This window comes from Pan paniscus, chromosome 17 (genome assembly GCF_029289425.2).
Source record: "Pan paniscus chromosome 17, NHGRI_mPanPan1-v2.0_pri, whole genome shotgun sequence".
In the NCBI taxonomy this organism is placed as follows: Eukaryota; Metazoa; Chordata; class Mammalia; order Primates; family Hominidae; genus Pan; species Pan paniscus.
This window is the reverse complement of record NC_073266.2, coordinates 87,673,353-87,692,823: the sequence shown is the minus strand read 5'-3', so window position 1 is coordinate 87,692,823 and position 19,471 is coordinate 87,673,353. Positions and strand designations below refer to the sequence as shown.

Below are 19,471 nucleotides of genomic sequence, written 5' to 3'. Positions count from 1 at the left end.
AGGGTTGGGGGTACATGTGCAGGTTTGTTACATGGGTAAATTGTGTGCTGCTGGGGTTTGGTGTACAAATGATTTTGTCAGCCAGGTAGTGAGCATAGTACCCAATAGGTAGTTTTTTGATCCTCACCCTCTGATATGGTTTGTCTTTGTGTCCCCACCCAAATCTCATCTTGAATTGTAATTCTGTAATCCCCACGTGTCGTGGGAGGGACCCAGTGGGAGGAGGTAATTGGAATCATGGGGGCAGTTCCCCCATCCTGTTCTTCTAACAGTGAGTGAGTTCTCATGAGATCTGATGGTTTTATAAACATCTGGCATTGTCTCTGCTGGCATTCTGTCTCTCTCCTGCCGCCCTGTGAAGAGGTGCCTTCTGACATGATTATTTCCTGAGACTTCCCTCAGCCATGCAGAACTGTGAGTCAATTAAACTTCTTTCCTTATGTATTACCCAGTCTCGGGTATGTCCTTATAGCAGTGTGAGAATAGGCTAATACATTCTCTTCCCACCTTCCCTTGTGAAGTAGACCCCAGTGTCTGTTGTTCCCATCTTTGTATCCATGTGTATACGCAGTGTTTAGTTCCCACTTCTAAGTGAGAATGTGCTGTATTTGGTTTTTCTGTGTTAATTCACTTAGGATAATGGCCTCTGGTTGCATCCATGTTGCTGCAAAAGACATTATTTTATTCTTTTTTAATGGCTGAGTAGTTTTCCATGATGTATATGTACCATAGTTTCTTTATCCAATCCACTGTTGATGGGCATCTAGGTTGATCCCATGTCTTTGCTATTGTGAATAATGCTGCAGTGAACATCTGGGTTCATGTGTCTTTCTGGTAGAACGATTTATATTTTTTTGGGTCTATACCCAGTAAGGGATTGCTAGGTCAAATGGTAGTTCTGTTTTAATTTCTTTGAGACATCTCCAAACTGTTTTCCACAGTGACTGAATTAATTTAAATTCCCACAAGCAGTGTATAGGGCTTATAGTACTGTGTTCCCTTTTCTCTCCAACCTTGCCAACACCTGTTATTCTTTTACTTTTTAATAATAGCCATTCTGACTGGTATGAGATGATATCTCATTGTGGTTTTGATTTGAATTTTTCTAATGATTAGTGATATTGAGCATTTTTTCATGTGTTTGTTGACCGTGTGTATGTCGTCTTTTGAGAAGTGTCTGTTTATGTCCTTTGCCCATTTGTAATGGGGTTATTTGTTTTTTACTTGTTGATTTAAGTTCCTTATAGATTCTGGATATTAGACCTTTGTCACATGCATAGTTTGCAAATATTTTCTCCCATTCTGTAGGCTTTTTACTTAGTTGATATTTTTACTTAGTTGATAGTTTCTTTTACTGTGCAGAAACTTTTTAGTTTCATTAGGTCCCACTTATCTATTTCTGTTTTTGTTGCAATTGCTTTTTTTGGAGACTTCATCATGAAATATTTTCCAAGGCCTGTGTCCAGAATGGTATTTCCTAGGTATTTTTCTAGGGTTTTTATAGTTTTAAGTCTTACATTTAAGTCTAATCCATTTCGAGTTGATTTTTATATATGGTGAAAGGAAGGGGGTCCAGTTTCAATCTTTTGAATACGCCTAACCAGTTATTCCAGCACTGTTTACTGAGTAGGGAGTTATTTCCCCGTTGTTTGTTATTGTTGTCTTTTCAAAGATCAGATGGTTGTAGGTGTCTGGCTATATTTTTGTGTTCTCTAACCTATTCTAGTGGCCTGTGTATCTGTTTTTGTACCAGTACCATGCTGTTTTGGTTACTGTAGCCCCATAGTGTAGTTTGAAGTCAGGCAGTCTGATGCCTCCAGCTTTGTTCTTTTTGCTTAAGTTTGCTTTGGCTATTTGGTCTCTTTTTTTGGTTCCATATGAATTTTAGAATGGTTTTTTCTAATTCTGTGAAGAATGACATTGGTAGTTTGATAAGAATAGTGTTGAATCTGTAAATTGCTTTGGGAAGTATGGCCATTTTAACAATATTGATTCTTCCTATTCATAAGCAGAGAATGTTTTTCCATTTGTGTCATCTCTGATATCTTTCTGCAGTGTTTTACAATTGTCATTGTGATTTGGCTCTGAGCTTGGATGTTATTGGAGTACAGAAATGCTACTGATTTTTGTACATTGATTTTATATCTTGGAACTTCACCAAAGTCATTTATCAGTTCTAAGAACTTTTGGGCAGAGAATATGGTTTTTGTTTTTTTTTTTTTTTTTTCAGGTATAGAATCATCTGTGAAGAGAGAGAGTTTAACTTCCTCTTCCTATTTGGATGCCTTTTATTTTTCTTGCCTGATTGATCTGGCTAGGCCTTCCAATAGCATATTGAATAGAAGTGGTGAGAGTTGGCATCTTTGTCTTGTTCTGGTTCTCAAGGGGACTGTTTCTAGCTTTTGCTTGTTCAGTATGATGCTGGCTGTGGCTTTGTCATGGATAACTCATTATTTTGAGGCTTCAATGCCTAGTTTGATGAGGGTTTTTAACAAGAAGGAATGTTGAATTTTATCAAAAGCCTTTTCTGTGTCTGTTGAGATGATCATGTGGTTTTTCTTTTTGGTTCTGTTTATGTGATGAATCACATTTATTGATTTGCATATGTTGAATCAACCTTGCATCCAGTGGATAAGGTATACTTGATCGTGGTGGATTAGCTTTTTGCTGTCCTGCTGGTTTCAGTATACCAATATTTTGTTGAGAATTTTTACATTTATGTCCATCAGAGATATTGGCCTGAAGTTTTCTTTTTTTGTTGTGTCTCTGCTAGGGTTTGGTATCAGGATGATGCTGGCCTCATAGAATGAGTTAGGGAGGAGTCACTCCTCCTTCATTTTTTGGAATAATTTCAGTAGGATTGGTACCAGTTCTTTTTACATTTGGTAGAATTTGGCTGTGAGTTTGTCTGGCCCAGTGTTTTTTTCTGGTTGGTAGGCTTTTTTTATTTTTTAATGACTGATTGAACTTTGGAGGAACACATTACTGTTCTGTTCATGGTTTTAATTTCTTTCTGGTCCAATCTTGGGAGTTTGTATATTTCCAGAAATTTATCCATTTCTTCTCGGCTTTCTATTTGGTATGCATAGAGTTTTTCTTAATGGTCTCTGAGGGTCTTTCTGTGGGGTCAGTGATAATGTCACTTTTGTCATTTCTGATTGTGTTTATTTGGATTGTCTCTTTTTTTTCTTTATTAATCTAGCTAATGATATATCAATCTTGTATATTCTTTTGGAGAACCAAAATTTGGTTTTGTCGATCTTTTGTGTGAATTTTTGTGTCTCAGTTTCATTCAATTCAGCCCTGATTTTGGTTCTTCTGCTAGCTTTCAGGTTGGTTTGCTCCTGCTTTTCTAGTTCCTCTAAGTGTGGTGTCAGGTTGTTAGTTTGCAATCTTTCTAACTTCTTCATATAGGCATTTAGTGCTGTATAGTTTCCTCTTAACACTGCCTTAGCTGTGTTCTAAAGATTCTGATATATTGTGTTTCTGTTTTTGTTAGTTTCAAAGAATTTTATGATTTCTGCCTTAATTTCATTCTTTACTCAAAAGTCATTCAGGTGCATGTTGTTTAAGTTCCCTGTAATTGTATCATTTTTGAGAGATCTTCTTGGTAATAATTTCTATTTTTATTGCACTGTGGCCTGAGAGTGTGGTTGGTATGATTTCGGTTTTCTTGAATTTGTTGAGAATTGCTTTACAGCTGAGTGTGTGGTTGATCTTAGAGTGTGTGCTGTGTGCAGATGAGAAGAATGTGTTTTGCTTTTGTTGAGTGGAGTACTCTGTAGAGTCTCCTAGGTCCATTTGGTCAGGTGTCGAGTTTAGGTCCCAACTATTTTTGTTAGTTTTCTGCCTCAGTGATTTGTCTAACACTGTCAGTGGGGTGTTGAAGTCTCCCACTATTATTTTGTGGTTGTCTAAAACTCTGTAGGTCTCTAAGAACTTGTTTTATGACTGGGTGCTCCAATGCTGGGTGCATATATATTTAGGATAGTTAAATCTTCTTGTTGAATTGAACCCTTTATCATTATGTAATGCCTTTCTTTATCCTTTTGATCATTGTTGGTTTAAAGTCTGTTTTGTCTGAAATAAGAAGAGCAACTCCTGCTCTTTTTTTGTTTTCTGTTTGCTTGATAGATCTTTATCTCCATTCTATTACTTTGAGCATGTGGGTGTCACTGCATGTGAGTTGGGTCTCTTGACAGCATATAGTTGGGTCTTGGTTCTTTATCCAGCTTGCCACTCTGTGCTTTTTAAGTGGGGTGTTTAGCCCGTTTATGTTCAAGGTCAGTATTGATATGTGAGGATTTGATTCCGTCGCCATGTTGCTAGCTGGTTGTTACGTAGACTTGATTGTATAGTTGCATCATAGTGTCAGTGGGAGATGTATTTTAGTGTGTTTTTGTGGAGGTAGGTAATGGTCTTTTGCTTCCTTTTTTAGCACTCCATTGAGGACCCCTTGTAAGTCAGGTCTCATGGTAATGAATTCCCTGAGCGTTTGCTTCTCTGAAAATAATTTTGTTTTTCCTTTGCTTATGAAGCTTAGCTTGGCTGGATATGAAATACTTGGTTTGAATTTCTTTAAGCATGCTGATTATAGGTCCCCAATCTTTTCTGGCTTGTAAGGTTTCTGCTGAAAGGTCTGCTGTTAGCCTGATGGAGTTCTTTTTATATGTGACCTGCTCTTTCTTTCTAGCTTCCTTTTAAGATTTTTTCTTTCCTGTTGACCTTGGAGAATCTGATGACTATGTGTCTTGGGGGTGGTCATCTTGAATAGTATCTCACTGGGGTTCTCTGAGTTTCCTGAATTTGCTTATTGACCTGCCTAGTGAGGTTGGAGAAATTTTCGTGGAAAATATCCACAAATATGCCTTCCAAGTTGCTTGCTCGCTCTCCTTCTCTTTCTGGAATGCTGATGGGTGTTAGGTTCGTTTTGTTTACATAATCCCATATTTCTTGAAGTTTTTTTTTTTAATTCTTTTTTCTTTATTTCTGTTTGCCTGTGATGATTCAAAGGAGTAGTCTTTGAGCTCTGAGATTTTTTTCCTCAGTTATGTTATTAATGCTTCCAATTGCATTATGAAATTCCTATCATGAAATTTTTGTTTCCAGAAGTTCAGTTTTGTTCTTACTTAAAATGTTTGTGTCAGATCCGATCATGGATCAAACCACCGTTTTACGGGTTTCCATGGGTGGGGCTTCAGCCTTCTTCTATATCTTGTCGAGCTTCCTTGCCTTCCAGCTTCTGAATTCTGTCATTTTAGCCATTTCAGTTTGGTTAAGAACGATTGCTGGGGAGCTAGTGTGGTTACTTGAAAATAAGAAGACATTCTGGCTTTTAGAATTGCCAGAATTCTTACACTGTTTTTTTCTTACCTGTGTGGGCAGATATTCCTTTAATCTTTGAAGTTGCTGTACTTTGGATGGGGCCTTTTGCTTTTATATTATTTGATGCCATTGAGGATTTTACTGTGGTATAAGTTGGGATTAGTCAATTGGCTTGGTTTCAGGGCCAGAGCTCAGCTCAGCACCCCTGGGCTGTGTGCTCTAACCCTGGGAGTGCACTGAAAAGGCCAGTGGCTTTGATTTCTGGTTCCTTGAGGTCAAGCATCTGCTGCACTGGAGGAGCTGAGATGTTCCCAGACTGCTGGCAACAACTTTCCGATGGTGACTGCCCGAGAAAGTGCTCTGGGGGGGCGTGGGGCGGTGCTTTGGGAGAGTGCACTTGTGGTGGGGGTAACCATGGGCAAGTGCGCACTGGCAGGGGAGGCTGCAGGCAAGTGCACACCAGTAGGGATTGACTGTGGGTGGGTGTATGCTTGCAAAAGCGCTCTGACAGGAAGGCAGAGGCTGTTGGCAAAAGACCTATGGGGTGGCTGTTGGGGAGCATTTTGGCAGGGCAGTTGAGGCTGTGTTGCAAGCTAGTGAGACAGACAGGACCCTTTGAGAGGCTGGCAGACAGGGTGGCATTCAGATCAGGTTGGCCCAGTCTTGTGGGAAAGATAGCCCTGCTCTTTCTACTTCTGGCAGCGAACTAAGGCTAAAGCCACCTAGAGGAGTATATCAAGATTTGGGTGATGGGCACCTATCAGGGAACCTGCCCCAATAGTCAACGTAGTTTCTTTTCTGTTTTCCCTAAGTGTCGGCTGGGTTGGGAAATAAAGGGACAGAGTACAAAAGAGGGAAATTTTAAAGCTGGGCGTCCGGGGGAGACATCACATGTCGGTGGGTTCCGTGATGTCCCACAAGCTGCAAAACCAGCAAGTTTTTATTAGGGACTTTCAAAAGGGGAGGGAGTGTACGAATAGGGTGTGGGTCACAAAAATCACGTACTTCACAAGGTAATAGAATATCACAAGGCAAATGGAGGCAGGGCGAGATCACAGGACCGCAGGACCGCGGGCGAAATTAAAATTGCTAATGAAGTTTTGGGCACCATTGTCATTGATAACATCTTATCAATAGACAGGGTTTGAGAGCAACCGGCCTGACCAAAATTTATTAGATGGGAATTTCCTCTTCCTAGTAAGCCTGGGAGCGCTATGGGAGACTGGGGCTTATTTCATCCCTACAGTCTCGACCATAGAAGACGGCCACACCCAAGGGGGCCATTTTAGAGACCCACCTTCAAGGGCACATTCTCTTTCTCAGGGATGTTCCTTGCTGAGAAAAAGAATTCAGTGATATTTCTCCCATTAGCTTTTGAAAGAAGAGAAATATGGCTCTGTTCCACCCGGCTCACCGGCGGTCAGAGTTTAAGGTGATCTCTCGTGTTCCCTGAACGTTGCTGTTATTCTGTTCTTTTTTCAAGGAGCCCAGATTTCATATTGTTCAAACACACATGCTCTACAATTTGTGCAGTTAACGCAATCATCACAGGGTCCTGAGGCGACATACATCCTCCTCAGTTTACGAGATGACAGGATTAAGAGATTAAAGTAAAGACAGGCATAGGAAATCACAAGGGTATTTATTGGGGAAGTGATAAGTGTCCATGAAATCTTCACAATTTATGTTTAGAGATTGCAGTAAAGACAGGCATAAGAAATTATAAAAGTATTAATTTGGAGAACTAATAAATGTCCATGAAATCTTCACAATCCACGTTCTTCTCCCATGGCTTCAGCCGGTCCCTCCGTTCGGGGTCCCTGACTTCCTGCAACAGGCACCTATGGCCATGCCCCATTGCAGCCATTACTACGCCAGACCCTCTGGGCTCTGTGCAGACTGGCATTCTGTCTCTGGCAACTCATTGGGCAGTTCTCCCTTGCAACTCAAAGGTCTGTGCAGGTCATGGGGTCTCCCATAGTTAGGATCCTAGAGGATCGTTGCAAGAGTGGGCTGCTCCATGCCTGTTGCACTTGCCCGTTCCCTAAGAGCTGCTCAAGGCCAGGAACAAGTCCTCTAGTTTCTTCTTTTGTGTTGTTGTGAATTTTAAACATATTTATTTTATAATCTTGTTTAGATTATGGTATTAGAATCCTCCCACTTGTTATGGCTATTGAATCTTCCTTATGTTGTTCATTTTAGCAGATACTGTTATTTTGATTTTCAGGTCTTCTTTGGCAGGGTAGCTTTTTCTTGTGATCTTGTATTCTCTAGATGGTGGTTGTATATTTGTTTCTGCCTTGCCTTTAGGGATTTGACAGTTAGTGGGGACGCACCTTGGAAGGGGTTTGTAATGAAGTTACATTTTCATTTGTGTATGTTGAAATAATAAAAAGAATCAGAGGAGGAACGATTGAAGATAGTGGGTAGCAAGTAGCTAATTAAAAGAAGCTAGTGCCTTTGAAAGTTGAAGGCGGTGGGACCTTGAACATGATGGCTAATTGGGGTTAGGTGGGCTTAGATATCACAGGAAGTTGCAGGAGCCTCCTTCTATTGAGTCTGTATTTTCTTTGAGATTGAAAGTGAGATGTTGAGTGTGTGAAATGACTAATATGAGTAGATATTTGATAATATCAAATAGTAGCATTTTTGGGCTGCATGAAGAGCTTAGTCAATTGTGTCTATAATCTTAATAGGGAGACTCTTCTACTTCGCATGTTTATCTTTGGCTAGCTGGTGTGGTTTCTGGGAATGTGAACATTGCGATCGATCAAGGGTTGAGTTATTTCATTGCTGTCGGGGAGGAGGGAATGCCTGTGGTGCAAGTGAGCTGAGTAGTTGAAATGACATGTCGACTGTAGAACCAAAGGCTGTAAAGACTACAGGGAAGAAAGTAGAAGGGTTTATGGACTGGAGGTCAAAGAAGGACCATATTTCAAGTTGAGTAAGAAGATTAGAAACCTACATTTATGATTTTAGAGGTAGAACAAGTGAAAAGAGAAGGGTTCCTCAGTTATAGGGCAGGTGAGTATCATTGAGATAAATAGGTCAAGAAACTAAGATCACTGTATTTGGGATAGTTATTATACCCCGAAATTTAAAATGGTGGAATACGATTTGATATCTTTCTTGAGGCAGATTTTAAATAATTATTGGAAATAAAAATTTTTGCAGATAGGAAAATATTTGGTGTAAATTGAGTTATTGATGTATATGATCATTTTGGTATATGACGAATTTCAAGTAGGAATAATCTGGATGTTAATTTTTTAGAGGAGTTCTAAAAAATTAACATCCAGATAATTTTTCCTGTCATAGAATGATAGGAAAAAAGGAATGTCAGAAATAAATATGTATGTGTCAGTTTCAAATTTGTTTTTTAAAAAAATGCACTGAATTTTAGTAATTTTGAAAATTCTAAATTTTAATATACTATAGTTTTTATAACCAAGTGTCATACATTTTGTTGCAAAATTTAAACTGAAAGAATATTTTTTGTTAAAACTCACCTTATTATCCTAGTTGTAGAAGGAGATAAAATAAAAGAATGTGAACTTTCATTTAATGTTTTATTTTCTTGTTAACTATTTGGAAATTTATATTAGTTGACACTTCTTGCAAAATATTGTGATTTTTCTTTTGTCACAAAAGATAATCATCTGTATAGTGCAATGTGGTTTTAAAAAATTCATGTGTATTTACTATCAGGGAGTTATAATAATCCAAGTCAAAAGCTCCAAATGATGAGATTTCTTGTAGTTAGCCCCTGTGTCATAAAGATATAGTATCTTGGTTTGGATATAAGGATTTGTAAAGGCATTTCACTTTAATTGGCTATGTCTGTCAGATGATATTATTCCAGTGTCTTCTGGTAAATCTCCAAGGCATTGCTGCAGCTTTACCTACCTAAATGTAGCAGCGTGCTAGTAATGTGGAGGTTACTTTTTCTGAAGAGGCAAGTTAGCTTTTTATTGTAAGACTTAACTTTGAGGACGGTATGGTAAAGAGGTAAAATAGCTTTTAAATTTAGGGATGATTAAATGGCCACCACTTCCATGTTACCTACATCTAACATTCATTTAGCAATATTTACTGGACACTTTACCATATGCTAGACTGTAGTGATATAAAGTACAGAAAAGAGCCTTATCAGAGAGCTTACGTTCTGATAGGGGACACAGAGAGATGTATGTAATAATTAAAAAAAATTCTTTAAATACATAAAAAGTATGTATGTGTATGTGTGTGTGTATATATGTATATATAGTTTTCTTTATAACACTATATGTATAGAATATGTGTATATATATAGTTTACAACACTGCATATACATTCAATGTATATAGTGTTTTAAATAAAATAGTGTTGTAAAGACAATGAAAGGATAAAGGACTAGAGAATGACTAGTAATGTGGACTAAATTTATGTAGGCTGGCTAGGGAGGGAGGGAGAATTTCTAGCCAGAGGAAACAACAGGTGAAAAGCCTCTGCTTTTCAGGTGAGAATGTACTTTGCGTGTTTCACGAACAAAAAGAAGGGCAGTATAATGAGATAATAGAAAAATGGTACCAGATTGGGTCTGAAAAGTAGGCAGGGTGCCAAACATTATAAAGCTATGAATTGTATTCTAAGTACAGTGAGATGCTATGAATGATTTTAACGTGATCTGATGATCTTTCTGAAAAGATCACTCTCCCATTGTGGGGAATGGATTGTAGGGGGTCAGGATGGAAGCAAGAAGACCAGTTTCATTGTAGTAGCCCTGATGAGATGTGGTGGTGTAGTGGAGATGAAGAGAAGGAAATGAATTTAGGAGGTATTACGGACGTGGAGCTAATTGGTCTTGCTGATAATGAGAGTAGGAGATAGAGAGTGATCAAGGATGAATTTTAAGGTTTTGGATTTAGCAGTTGGATTGATGTCCCAAATATGGGATTGTGGATTGGGTAGAATTCTGTTTTGAACCTAAGTTTGACATGCCTTTTTATATCAAGTGCATATGTTAAGTAGACTGTTAAATATAATAATGCTAATGCTAATAATTTCATTGATAATGATAGCAGCTAACATTTATTGAGCATTTACTCTTATGTATCAAGTACTTTTATAAGTATATTATCTCATTGAATCCTCCTAACAGCTCTGTGAGCTAGGTACTACCTCTTTCTGAAAACGGAGATACTTTGAATTTGTCCAAGGTCATTCAACTAAAAGTGGTGAAACTGGGCTTTGAACCCTATAGGCTCACTCCAAAGCCCATATTCTTAAGCATTGCACCACACTACCTTTGGAGTGTGGAGCCCAGATTAGGTATAAAATTTTCAGTCATCAGCTTAGAGATGATATTAAAGCCACAAGCCGTGATAGGATCAACTACTGAGAGACTAGGGAAGAGAAGGCTGTCTAGGATCTAACCAGTTAGAAGTTGGGAACAGAGGGAGCCAGAAGTGGAGACAGAGGTTAGAAGGAAGAGTCACATGGGAACAGAGATGAACACGTTGGATTTGGCATCGTTGAGGTTGTTGGTGTCCTCTATGAGAAGCTCCTGTGGAATGGTAGGAACCTAAGTCCTGCTGATGTGCATTGAAGAGGGCTTGGCAAATGAGGAAGTACTGACTGAGGACAGCGAACTCTTGTGAGGATTCGTGGTGGGAAGGAGAGCTGAAAAATGAATTGTTATCAAGAGGAGAAAGCCAGGGCCATAGACACATTAGAATATGTCATATGGTGATTAGAATAATCATGTGAAGAAAAATAAAGGTGCTGGAGAAAAATAAGACAATTTTAGGAAGTAAATCTTGGTTTCAGAAGGGGATAGTCACAGTTTAGATGGTAGATAAGTATCTTAAGGAAGTAGGTGACAGCTATTGTTTAGGGCTGAGGCTTTAGATCTTTGAAAAGCTTGTAATACGAACGAAGTTGCTGTCTGTGGCATGAAGTTAACAGTTGAAAGAAAAATAATGTATGCAAATACATATGTGAGTGTATGTGTGTAACTTTTTGACCTTTGAATTGTTGATAATAGGAAGTAGAAATTTGCAGAATGAAAAAAGTAGTATTCATGTAACTCATTATTTATTGTATTTTTACCTTCTATATTGTATTTAAATTCCATTAATATTTCAAGTAGCTTTTTTTCCCCTCTCACCTTAAATAGCTGCTAACAAAATACTATTCTCTATCACATATTGAGAAAAAAATTCCTGATAGTTACTCTAAGTGTTGGTTCAAAGTAATTGTATTTTAGGTACATAGCTGTATTGATGATAACTTTATATAATCATATATATATCACATATATAGGATATAAATATGTAGCATAAAAAATTATATATAATAGGTATATTATATATAAAATATGTATTCTTTATATTCTATATATATAGAATATAAATATATATAATATATAAAGTTATGTCTCCCATAACTTGAAGTCCTTGAAGTCTTTTCATGTTGAATTTTTCTTTCCCAACCTTTGTAAGTAAAATGCAAACACCTTAGGATAAGTTTCTTACTGTGTTTATGTCCTTTGTGTCTGTCATGATGAATTAACTTTAAGAGATTATGGTTGTCTCAGCCGTTTGTTTACTTAATTTATCATGATTATGCTTGTTGGCAGAAAGTAATATAATATGTGTCTCCTACAAACTAAGAAACTGTTAGACAGGAGAATCTTTTTAATTCTCTCTTGTTAAAAAAAGTTTCAATGAAGTAAAAACTAAAATAGAAATGGGATTATAAACAGAAGAAAGATGGATCTTTTGGAAAAATCAGTGTTGCTAATTTAAAAATACTTTTTAATATTATTTTACAGGAATGTTTAGGTGTCCATAATGTCACTAAACCCGTGTCTTCACTTTGCAATGGAATTCATTTTCTACTTCATCCAAAAGTTCTGTATGAAATCTCTGTATTTGGCATTCAAGAGCCCAAAAGTGAGGTATGACATTAAACATGAGTGAAAATATTACAGTAACTTAGATACTCAGCTAAATCAAGGTGATATTCTAATATAGTTTAGGTAGCATGGTGAGAAACTAAAAAGAAACCTGTCTTTGGTGCATTGGTTCAGTTGAAGTGTTATTTAAATAAAAATAAATGTTACATAAAATGTGGGAATAAAAATACAGGACACACTTGATTTCAAAAAATTCAATTCAGTTTACTTACATTTTTCATCTAAGATGTAGAGAACTATACAGTACAGGTAGTAAGCAGATTATTTCAGTTAGGGAAATTTTTACTCAAGGGACAAATGTACATTAAAGGTAAAAAATTAGAAATATTAAGGAAGAAAAACAGAACAGAATGTAAGATGATGCTGTGGAAGTACGAACATTTGAAAGAAAGAGATGTTAATTATAGCATCTTTCCACATGCTATAAAATGTTCCAGGTGTGTCAGGTGACCTAGCGGGACATCTCATTTGACTGGTTTATCGGGTCTGTGTTGTTGAGCAGGTGAACACTGCTGCCAAGGCCATTCTGTTATACCTGCTTCAGGGACGATTGATGATGACAGCATTGACCTGGAACAAGTTTATTGAATCTCTCTGTCCTGTCATCCCAATACTACAGGTATTCTGTGAAATTCACTTTTTATGATACCATTTATCTTTGGCTGGGTGTGATTGATTTAAATGCATGCAAACAGCTAAACTGTCAAGTTGTGAGAGAAATGAAGAGAAGCTGTGAAGGCGCTGGGGATAAGTGAACAGGAAGTGGGTGGCTGTCTTGTTTCTGGCAGAAAGTTAAACCAGGATAGCTAATTTGTCTGTATATATTTTATATATCTGGGTGGGAGGTTAAAAAGTGAGGTGCATTCACAGCATTGACTGTGAAAAATAGAACTCAACCTTATATAAAGGCTTTTAGGCAGAGCTAACAGTGCTTTTTAAGGAGACCTTACATAACTGACTTGCCTCATGAGTTCTATCCATGCATATGTATGATTAGAGTGATACCGTAATTAACATGCTCCTAGAAACAGCTTTTTTTTTTTTTTTTAAAAAGCAATCCTTCTGGACATCAAAGGAGTCAGTTTCCTGTCTCTTTTGGATGAAAAGGTGGAGTTCAGAAATGCCATCATAAGCACAGTCCTCTTTTAGAAGGGAGAGCCTGGGCCTTGTGCCTTGAGACTCACAGGGTCCTATTCCGTGCGTGTAGCATTTAGAGCACTCCATCTTCTTAGGGTGGGGATGGGCTGAGGATCTGTGAGGTGCTTCACCGAGGGGAGGTGCCACTATTAGAATCTTAGAAAATAGAAAAATCAGCAAGTGTCAAGAAGGTTGGCATGTTTTCCTGAAGTTCTCCTGTATGTATGTGTATTTTCTTTTAAATACAGTTTTATTTAGGCTCCTTGGCTCGTAGAGGTTATTTTTAAAAATAACGATTTTATTCAACTGAATCCAAAGACATTTATGAGTTGCTGATAGGACAATACAATTCTTATTTTCAAGTTGAAAAGTTATGTATACAATTAGACAATAATTTCTCTTTAAAAACAAATCTATCAGGGCTATGCCGACACAGAAGATCCTCTGGGTAACTGCATTCTCCTTCTAAGCAAAGCAAGTTCTGACACAGAAGAGATTCTTCCGTGTACTACCCGATTAAAGTCCATGCTGCGACTTTTGCTAGTGAAAAAGCCATCGTGAGTACAACGTAATCTTGTGAACATCAAAGATTAATGGAAACATGCTAAGAAAGTATAGTAACTATATATAATTTGAAACAAAACTAAAGAATTTTTAAGGAGGGTGTTATTCCATTACTAGAGGAAACTAATGCGTGAAACTAAGCAGATACAAGGTCTTTTATGTACTTGCTGAAGTTTCATCCACTTTACAGCCAAGTTATTCCTTGCCAGATCAGCCTGTGTTATAGGACTGCTACTAAGTGCTGCTCAGTAGTGCCCTAGGCAAGTTGGAGAGCCATGGAGATAAATAGATGGTAAAAATTATAGTGCATTCCCATCTTCTCTTTAGAAATTGTTAGCCTTCCAGAGTGATCCTTTTGTAAACATCTGTTCTGAATATTAAGTTTTTCATAAGTATAGTAGGCCAGTTGTCTCAAATACCAGAGTTATGCAGGTATTTTAATCCCATATAGCTGTGTTCTTACTTGGGGAACTGAAAACGTATCCTTTCTTTGACTGCCATTAATATAAGCATTGTTTTAATTAATGAAAAGAAGGAGAATGATACTGTTTTTCTTCCTTCTCTGTCATTGCAACATGAATCTTTTCTATTATTATTTTTAGGTAACAGTGGTTAGATTTTCCCTTACTGAAAAAAGAAAAAAATGCTGAGTCGAGATGGATAAGCAGGGATAAAGAGGAATAGTTGGTTGAAAAGGCTAGGAAGAATGGACAGACATTCTTTTCACAATGGATAATTTCTGTTTCCCAAACCTTACATCAGGAAAATACAGCAGCTTATTTATAGACAGATCATTGGACTGAAAAATAAGGAAATAGGTGGAAGTTAACTAAACTATTAAGAGAATGGAAGGAGGAAAATTATAGTCTTTAAAATATCTCTGTATTGTAGAGAGTAATGTTATGGGTGATCCAGGAAGAAGTAGGGCAGAGGGAGTTAATGCGCTTGTGTTCTCAGGGGTTGTCTTCTACACATGCAGAAAAGCTGTTCCCTGTTAATTAACATGCTAGTGTGGTACTCCTTACTTGAACAAACCCCCAGTTTGGAGAATTAACACAATAGGGGGCATTTCTTGTTTGCTTTTCGGGCCCAAGGTCCTCAGTTTAATAAAGACATTCTAAGGCAGGACACCCCCAGGAGCATAGTGCAAGGAAAGGCCAGATCTTTCTTTGGGTAAGATAAGTCTCTATTATATAGAACTTGAAACAATTCAAATGACATATTTGTTTTCCTTATTGTATTAATTCTACCCCATCCCATCAACCCATCCATAAACTCCATGTAGACAGGAACCCTGTCCGTTGGCTAATCTTTATATTCTCAGAACTTCATAGCGTACCTTATACATAAATACACAGTCATGCGTTGCTTAATGACATGGATGCATCCTGAGAAATGCTTTGTTAGGTGATTTTGTCCTTGTGTGAACATCATAGAATGTACCTTACACAAACCTAAGCAATAATAACTTAACTACATACATAACCTAGGCTGTATCCTATAGCCTATTGCTTCTAGGCTACAAACCTGTACAGCATGTTACTGTACTGAATACCATATGCAGTTGTAACACAGTGGCATTTGTGTATCTAAACATAGAAAAGGTTTAGAAAAATATAGTAATATAATCCTATGAGACCACTGTTGCATATGTGATCTACTGTTGACTGTAACATTGTTATGCAGTACATGACTGTACTCAAAAGTTTTAAAGAATGACATACATGTATAGGAATAACTGGATTCTGGCATCCTATGCTAAACCTAAAAAGATGCTAAATGTATATACCAGAGAACAAGATGCATAAATACATGCTTTACATATCTCATCTCTAGCCACCTTTGCTAGGGGTTATACCTGTCTGTCAACTGACAACCCCAGCTGTGAATACAGATATCATTGGCTTAGAATGTAAGGAACAAAGGAAAACTATTAGGTAGGTGTTTAGCCTTTCTAAGCTCTCTTGAGGTAACTCAGGAAATGGAGAGGGAGAAAGTTTGCCTGACTTATTAGTCCTCTGGAGATGATATCAATTAACAATATTGCAGTAAATATCTACTTTGTGTTAGATTCAGGAAGTATTTATTGGGTGTCTTACTACATATCTATGAGCTGTGGGAACGTAGCAGCACACAACACAGACATGGGCCCTGCCCTTTCAGCATTTAGTGTGTAACCGGGAATATAGCTCTTATTATCAATTATTCTTTATTATTAATTGTCATAAAGTGAGATAAAAGTTATGATACAGGGGCTCAAGGTGGCAGGCCTGCATACAGAAGGCAACCTGCTCTAGTCTGTAGTAGGAGGGCCACCCTAATGATGCATGTTTTAATTGTTGTCTTATAGGTAGTTCTTAAAACCTGGCAACTTGTATTATTGCTTAAAATTTGTCCAGTTTCCAGGTAGTTCAAGAACCTATCAGAGGAGTGACAGATACATGGTTGTCTCAATATCTGCCGCCTCAGTGACCTTTGTCCACTCAGTGGTTTTTCTGTTTCTCTATTTCATTGTTTAGTGGCATACAGTATTTACTCTTTTCTTGAAAAGTCTCCCACCTCCCCACTCAGCTGACCTTATTCCTAATCCCTTCCAGATAAGGAAAAAGTATTTGTATTTTCATATTTGACAGGAATCTGTTTGACCCCTAATATGAGAAGATTTTGATACATTGTAGTGTTATCACACTTCCATTATGAGCGTCATTACTCTCCTGTGGGTTCAACTTAACGTTTGGACTGTGGTCAGCGGTCTGTGATACTTTTTATGGTTGAGAATAGTTCACTAGATTTGAAGACAGGAGTTATTGATTTAATTCGCAGATGTGCTTATTGAAGTTTACTGATATTTAATCTCAGTGAGTCTGTCTCATTTGTAGTTATTATTTTTTGTTTCTGATGTTTATTTTATAACTATTACATTGAATAAATCATTATAATTATATATCGAAGAATTTTTAGTAGGAAAAGTAAATTATTACTAGTAATGGCAGTATAATTGTGACTACTTATTGTACTTTGTTGATATATAATTACTTGTAATTACAAGCCCTTTTAAAATAGACATTTGTATATCACAAAAGTTCGACTTAACTACTTTGTGTTCTTAGGGTCCGTTCACTAGCATTAAAGCTTTTAGCATTCCATCTTACCAGTGAAGAAGGGGCTGATACAAAGCGTCCTCTAATAGACGCCAGAGTTCTCTCCAGAGTTACTAATTTATTCATTGTGAAGAAACCTATTGAACTCAAACTGGATGACAGAAGAGAGCTGGTTATTAAGGTGACTATAAATTTTGAGTTTATTACTGTGTGGTAATTTGATACATTTTTATATCATGTATTTTATGTGACGTTCTTCAGTTTGTGTATGTCCTGGGGAGGGAGAGAAGTATGGGGATTCAGGGCTGGTTTGAAATTGTGTTCTGGCTTTATCTGGCTTCTAGATATGTTGATTTATTGCAGTGGTCCCAACCTTTTTGGCACTAGGGACCAGTTTCACAGGACAATTTTTCCATGGATCGGGGCAGGAGTATTGTTTTGGGATGATTCGAGTGCATTATATTTATTGTATACTTTATTTCTATTGTTATTACATTGTAATATATAATGAAATAATTGTACAACTCACCATAATGTAGAATCAGTGGGAGCTCTGAACTTGTTTTCCTGCAACTAGACAGTCCCATGTGGGGGTAATGGGAGACAGTGACAGATCATCAGACATTAGTTAAATTCTCTTAAGGAGCAGCCAGCCAAGATCCCTCACACACCTAGCTCACAATACGGTTTGCACTCCTATGAGAATTGAATGCCGCCACTGATCTGACAGGAGGTGGAGCTCAGATGGTAATGGCAGCAATGGGCAGCGGCTGTAAATACATTTTCCTGTCTTTAGCTAGGACTGTACCTATAGCATACTGGACTGATGGAGAATTCTATAAAGAAAGCTGTCCACTAGTCCACTGTTTTCATGGATTCATTCCTGTGTTTTGTACTTTCTCATTTCACTCAAGTTTGCAATCTGTCTGTTTTATTTTAGACTAACTTGCCAAGGCCTGTAGTAGTATGGTAGAGCCACATGTAATACAGTCGGTTTTTTTGTTTGTTTGTTTGCTTTTTAATGGGGAAACACATTATGTTCTTCTAAACTGAATGTTCAGGGCTGTATGACAGTGCTGGCAGGGGGATTGGAGAGTCTTCACTGGCCACATACCAGGTCTGGTTGGGACTTCCCTGAGTACTAAGCCATTGGTAGTCACTCCTGTGCCCTGATGTATGGAGGAAGGCGGGGAGAGGGCATTCTAATACGTCTTCTGTGAGTCCATGTTAGGACTGGAAGATAGCAGTGAGTGGGAGAAAGGAGCTTCATCTTTGTTATTTTCTTGTCCCTTTTTCCTGATGCTGGTTTTGCCACCTCAGATTCTGTTCTAGCATGAGGTGACAGTAAGGGACTTGTCTGGGGGGTAGCTTTGAAGGGGTGCTGGACAGCAAGTCCCAGAGTGCTGTTTGCTCTGGGGTCTTCTAGAAGAAAGAATGGAGAGGTCCACGGGAATACCAGCTGGTGGCTTCTGGGAGCAGCAGGGAAATCTTGAGTCATAGGTCTGGGTCACTTTTCTCAGGTTAGCCTGGTACTACCTGTAAAGATGTTAGGGAACATGGTTGTTTTCTGTTACCTTTGTAAGGTTGCTAATGGATTAATGGGTTATGAATAACTTCCTAGCAAAAATGTATATTAAGAAGAGAGGGGCCGGGCACAGTGGCTCATGCCTGTAATCCCAGCACTATGGGAGGCTGAGATGGGTGGACCACTTGAGCCCAGCCTAGGCAATATGGTGAAACCCTGTCTCTACTAAAAATACAAAAAATTAGCTGGGCTTGGTGGTACATGCCTGTAGTCCCAGCAATTTGGGAGGCTGAGGTAGGAGAATCACCTGAGCCCAGGAAGTCGAGTCTGCAGTGAGCTGAGATTGCACCACTTTACTCCAGCCTGGGTGACCAGAGTGAGACCCTGTCTCAAAAAAAAAAAAAAAAAAAAAAGGAAAACTTATTTGACATGATGACTCTTTATTTTAGATCTTAAGTTCCTTCCTGACCTACTGCATCATTGTTGCAAATTTTATTTATTTATGTATTTATTTTAAACTTTTATTTCAGTTTCAGGGGTACCTGTGCAGGTTTGTTATATAGGTAAACTCGTGTCATGGGGGTTTGTTGTACAGATTATTTCATCACACTGGTACTAAGCCTAGTACCCAATAGTTATTTTTCAGATCCTCTCCCGCCTCCTACCCCCCACCCTCAGGTAGGCCCCAGTGTCTGTTGTTCCCCTCTTTGTGTCCTTGTGTTTTCATCATTTAGCTCCTGCTCATAAGTGAGAACATGCAGTATTTGGTTTTCTGTTCCTGTGTTATTTTGCTAAGGATAATGGCTTCCGGCTTCATCCATGTTCCCTCAAAAGACATGATCTCGTCCTTTTTTAGGGCTG

At 38.0% G+C, this 19,471-nt stretch overlaps 1 protein-coding gene across 3 annotated transcripts in view; it reads left to right on the top strand.

Annotated features, from left to right (window-relative positions):
• RTTN (rotatin) overlaps positions 1–19,471 on the top strand; it is a 202,514-nt gene that overhangs the window by 42,850 nt on the left and 140,193 nt on the right. For 2 of the 3 annotated variants that reach the window (XM_063597359.1, XM_063597360.1), the window contains exons 15-18: positions 12,140–12,265; positions 12,783–12,902; positions 13,841–13,977; positions 17,095–17,266. In XM_063597359.1, coding sequence (XP_063453429.1) covers positions 12,140–12,265; positions 12,783–12,902; positions 13,841–13,977; positions 17,095–17,266 — 555 coding nt within the window. The remainder of the gene's footprint in view (positions 1–12,139; positions 12,266–12,782; positions 12,903–13,840; positions 13,978–17,094; positions 17,267–19,471) is intronic. The other variant, XM_034944011.3, reaches the window with a different exon arrangement.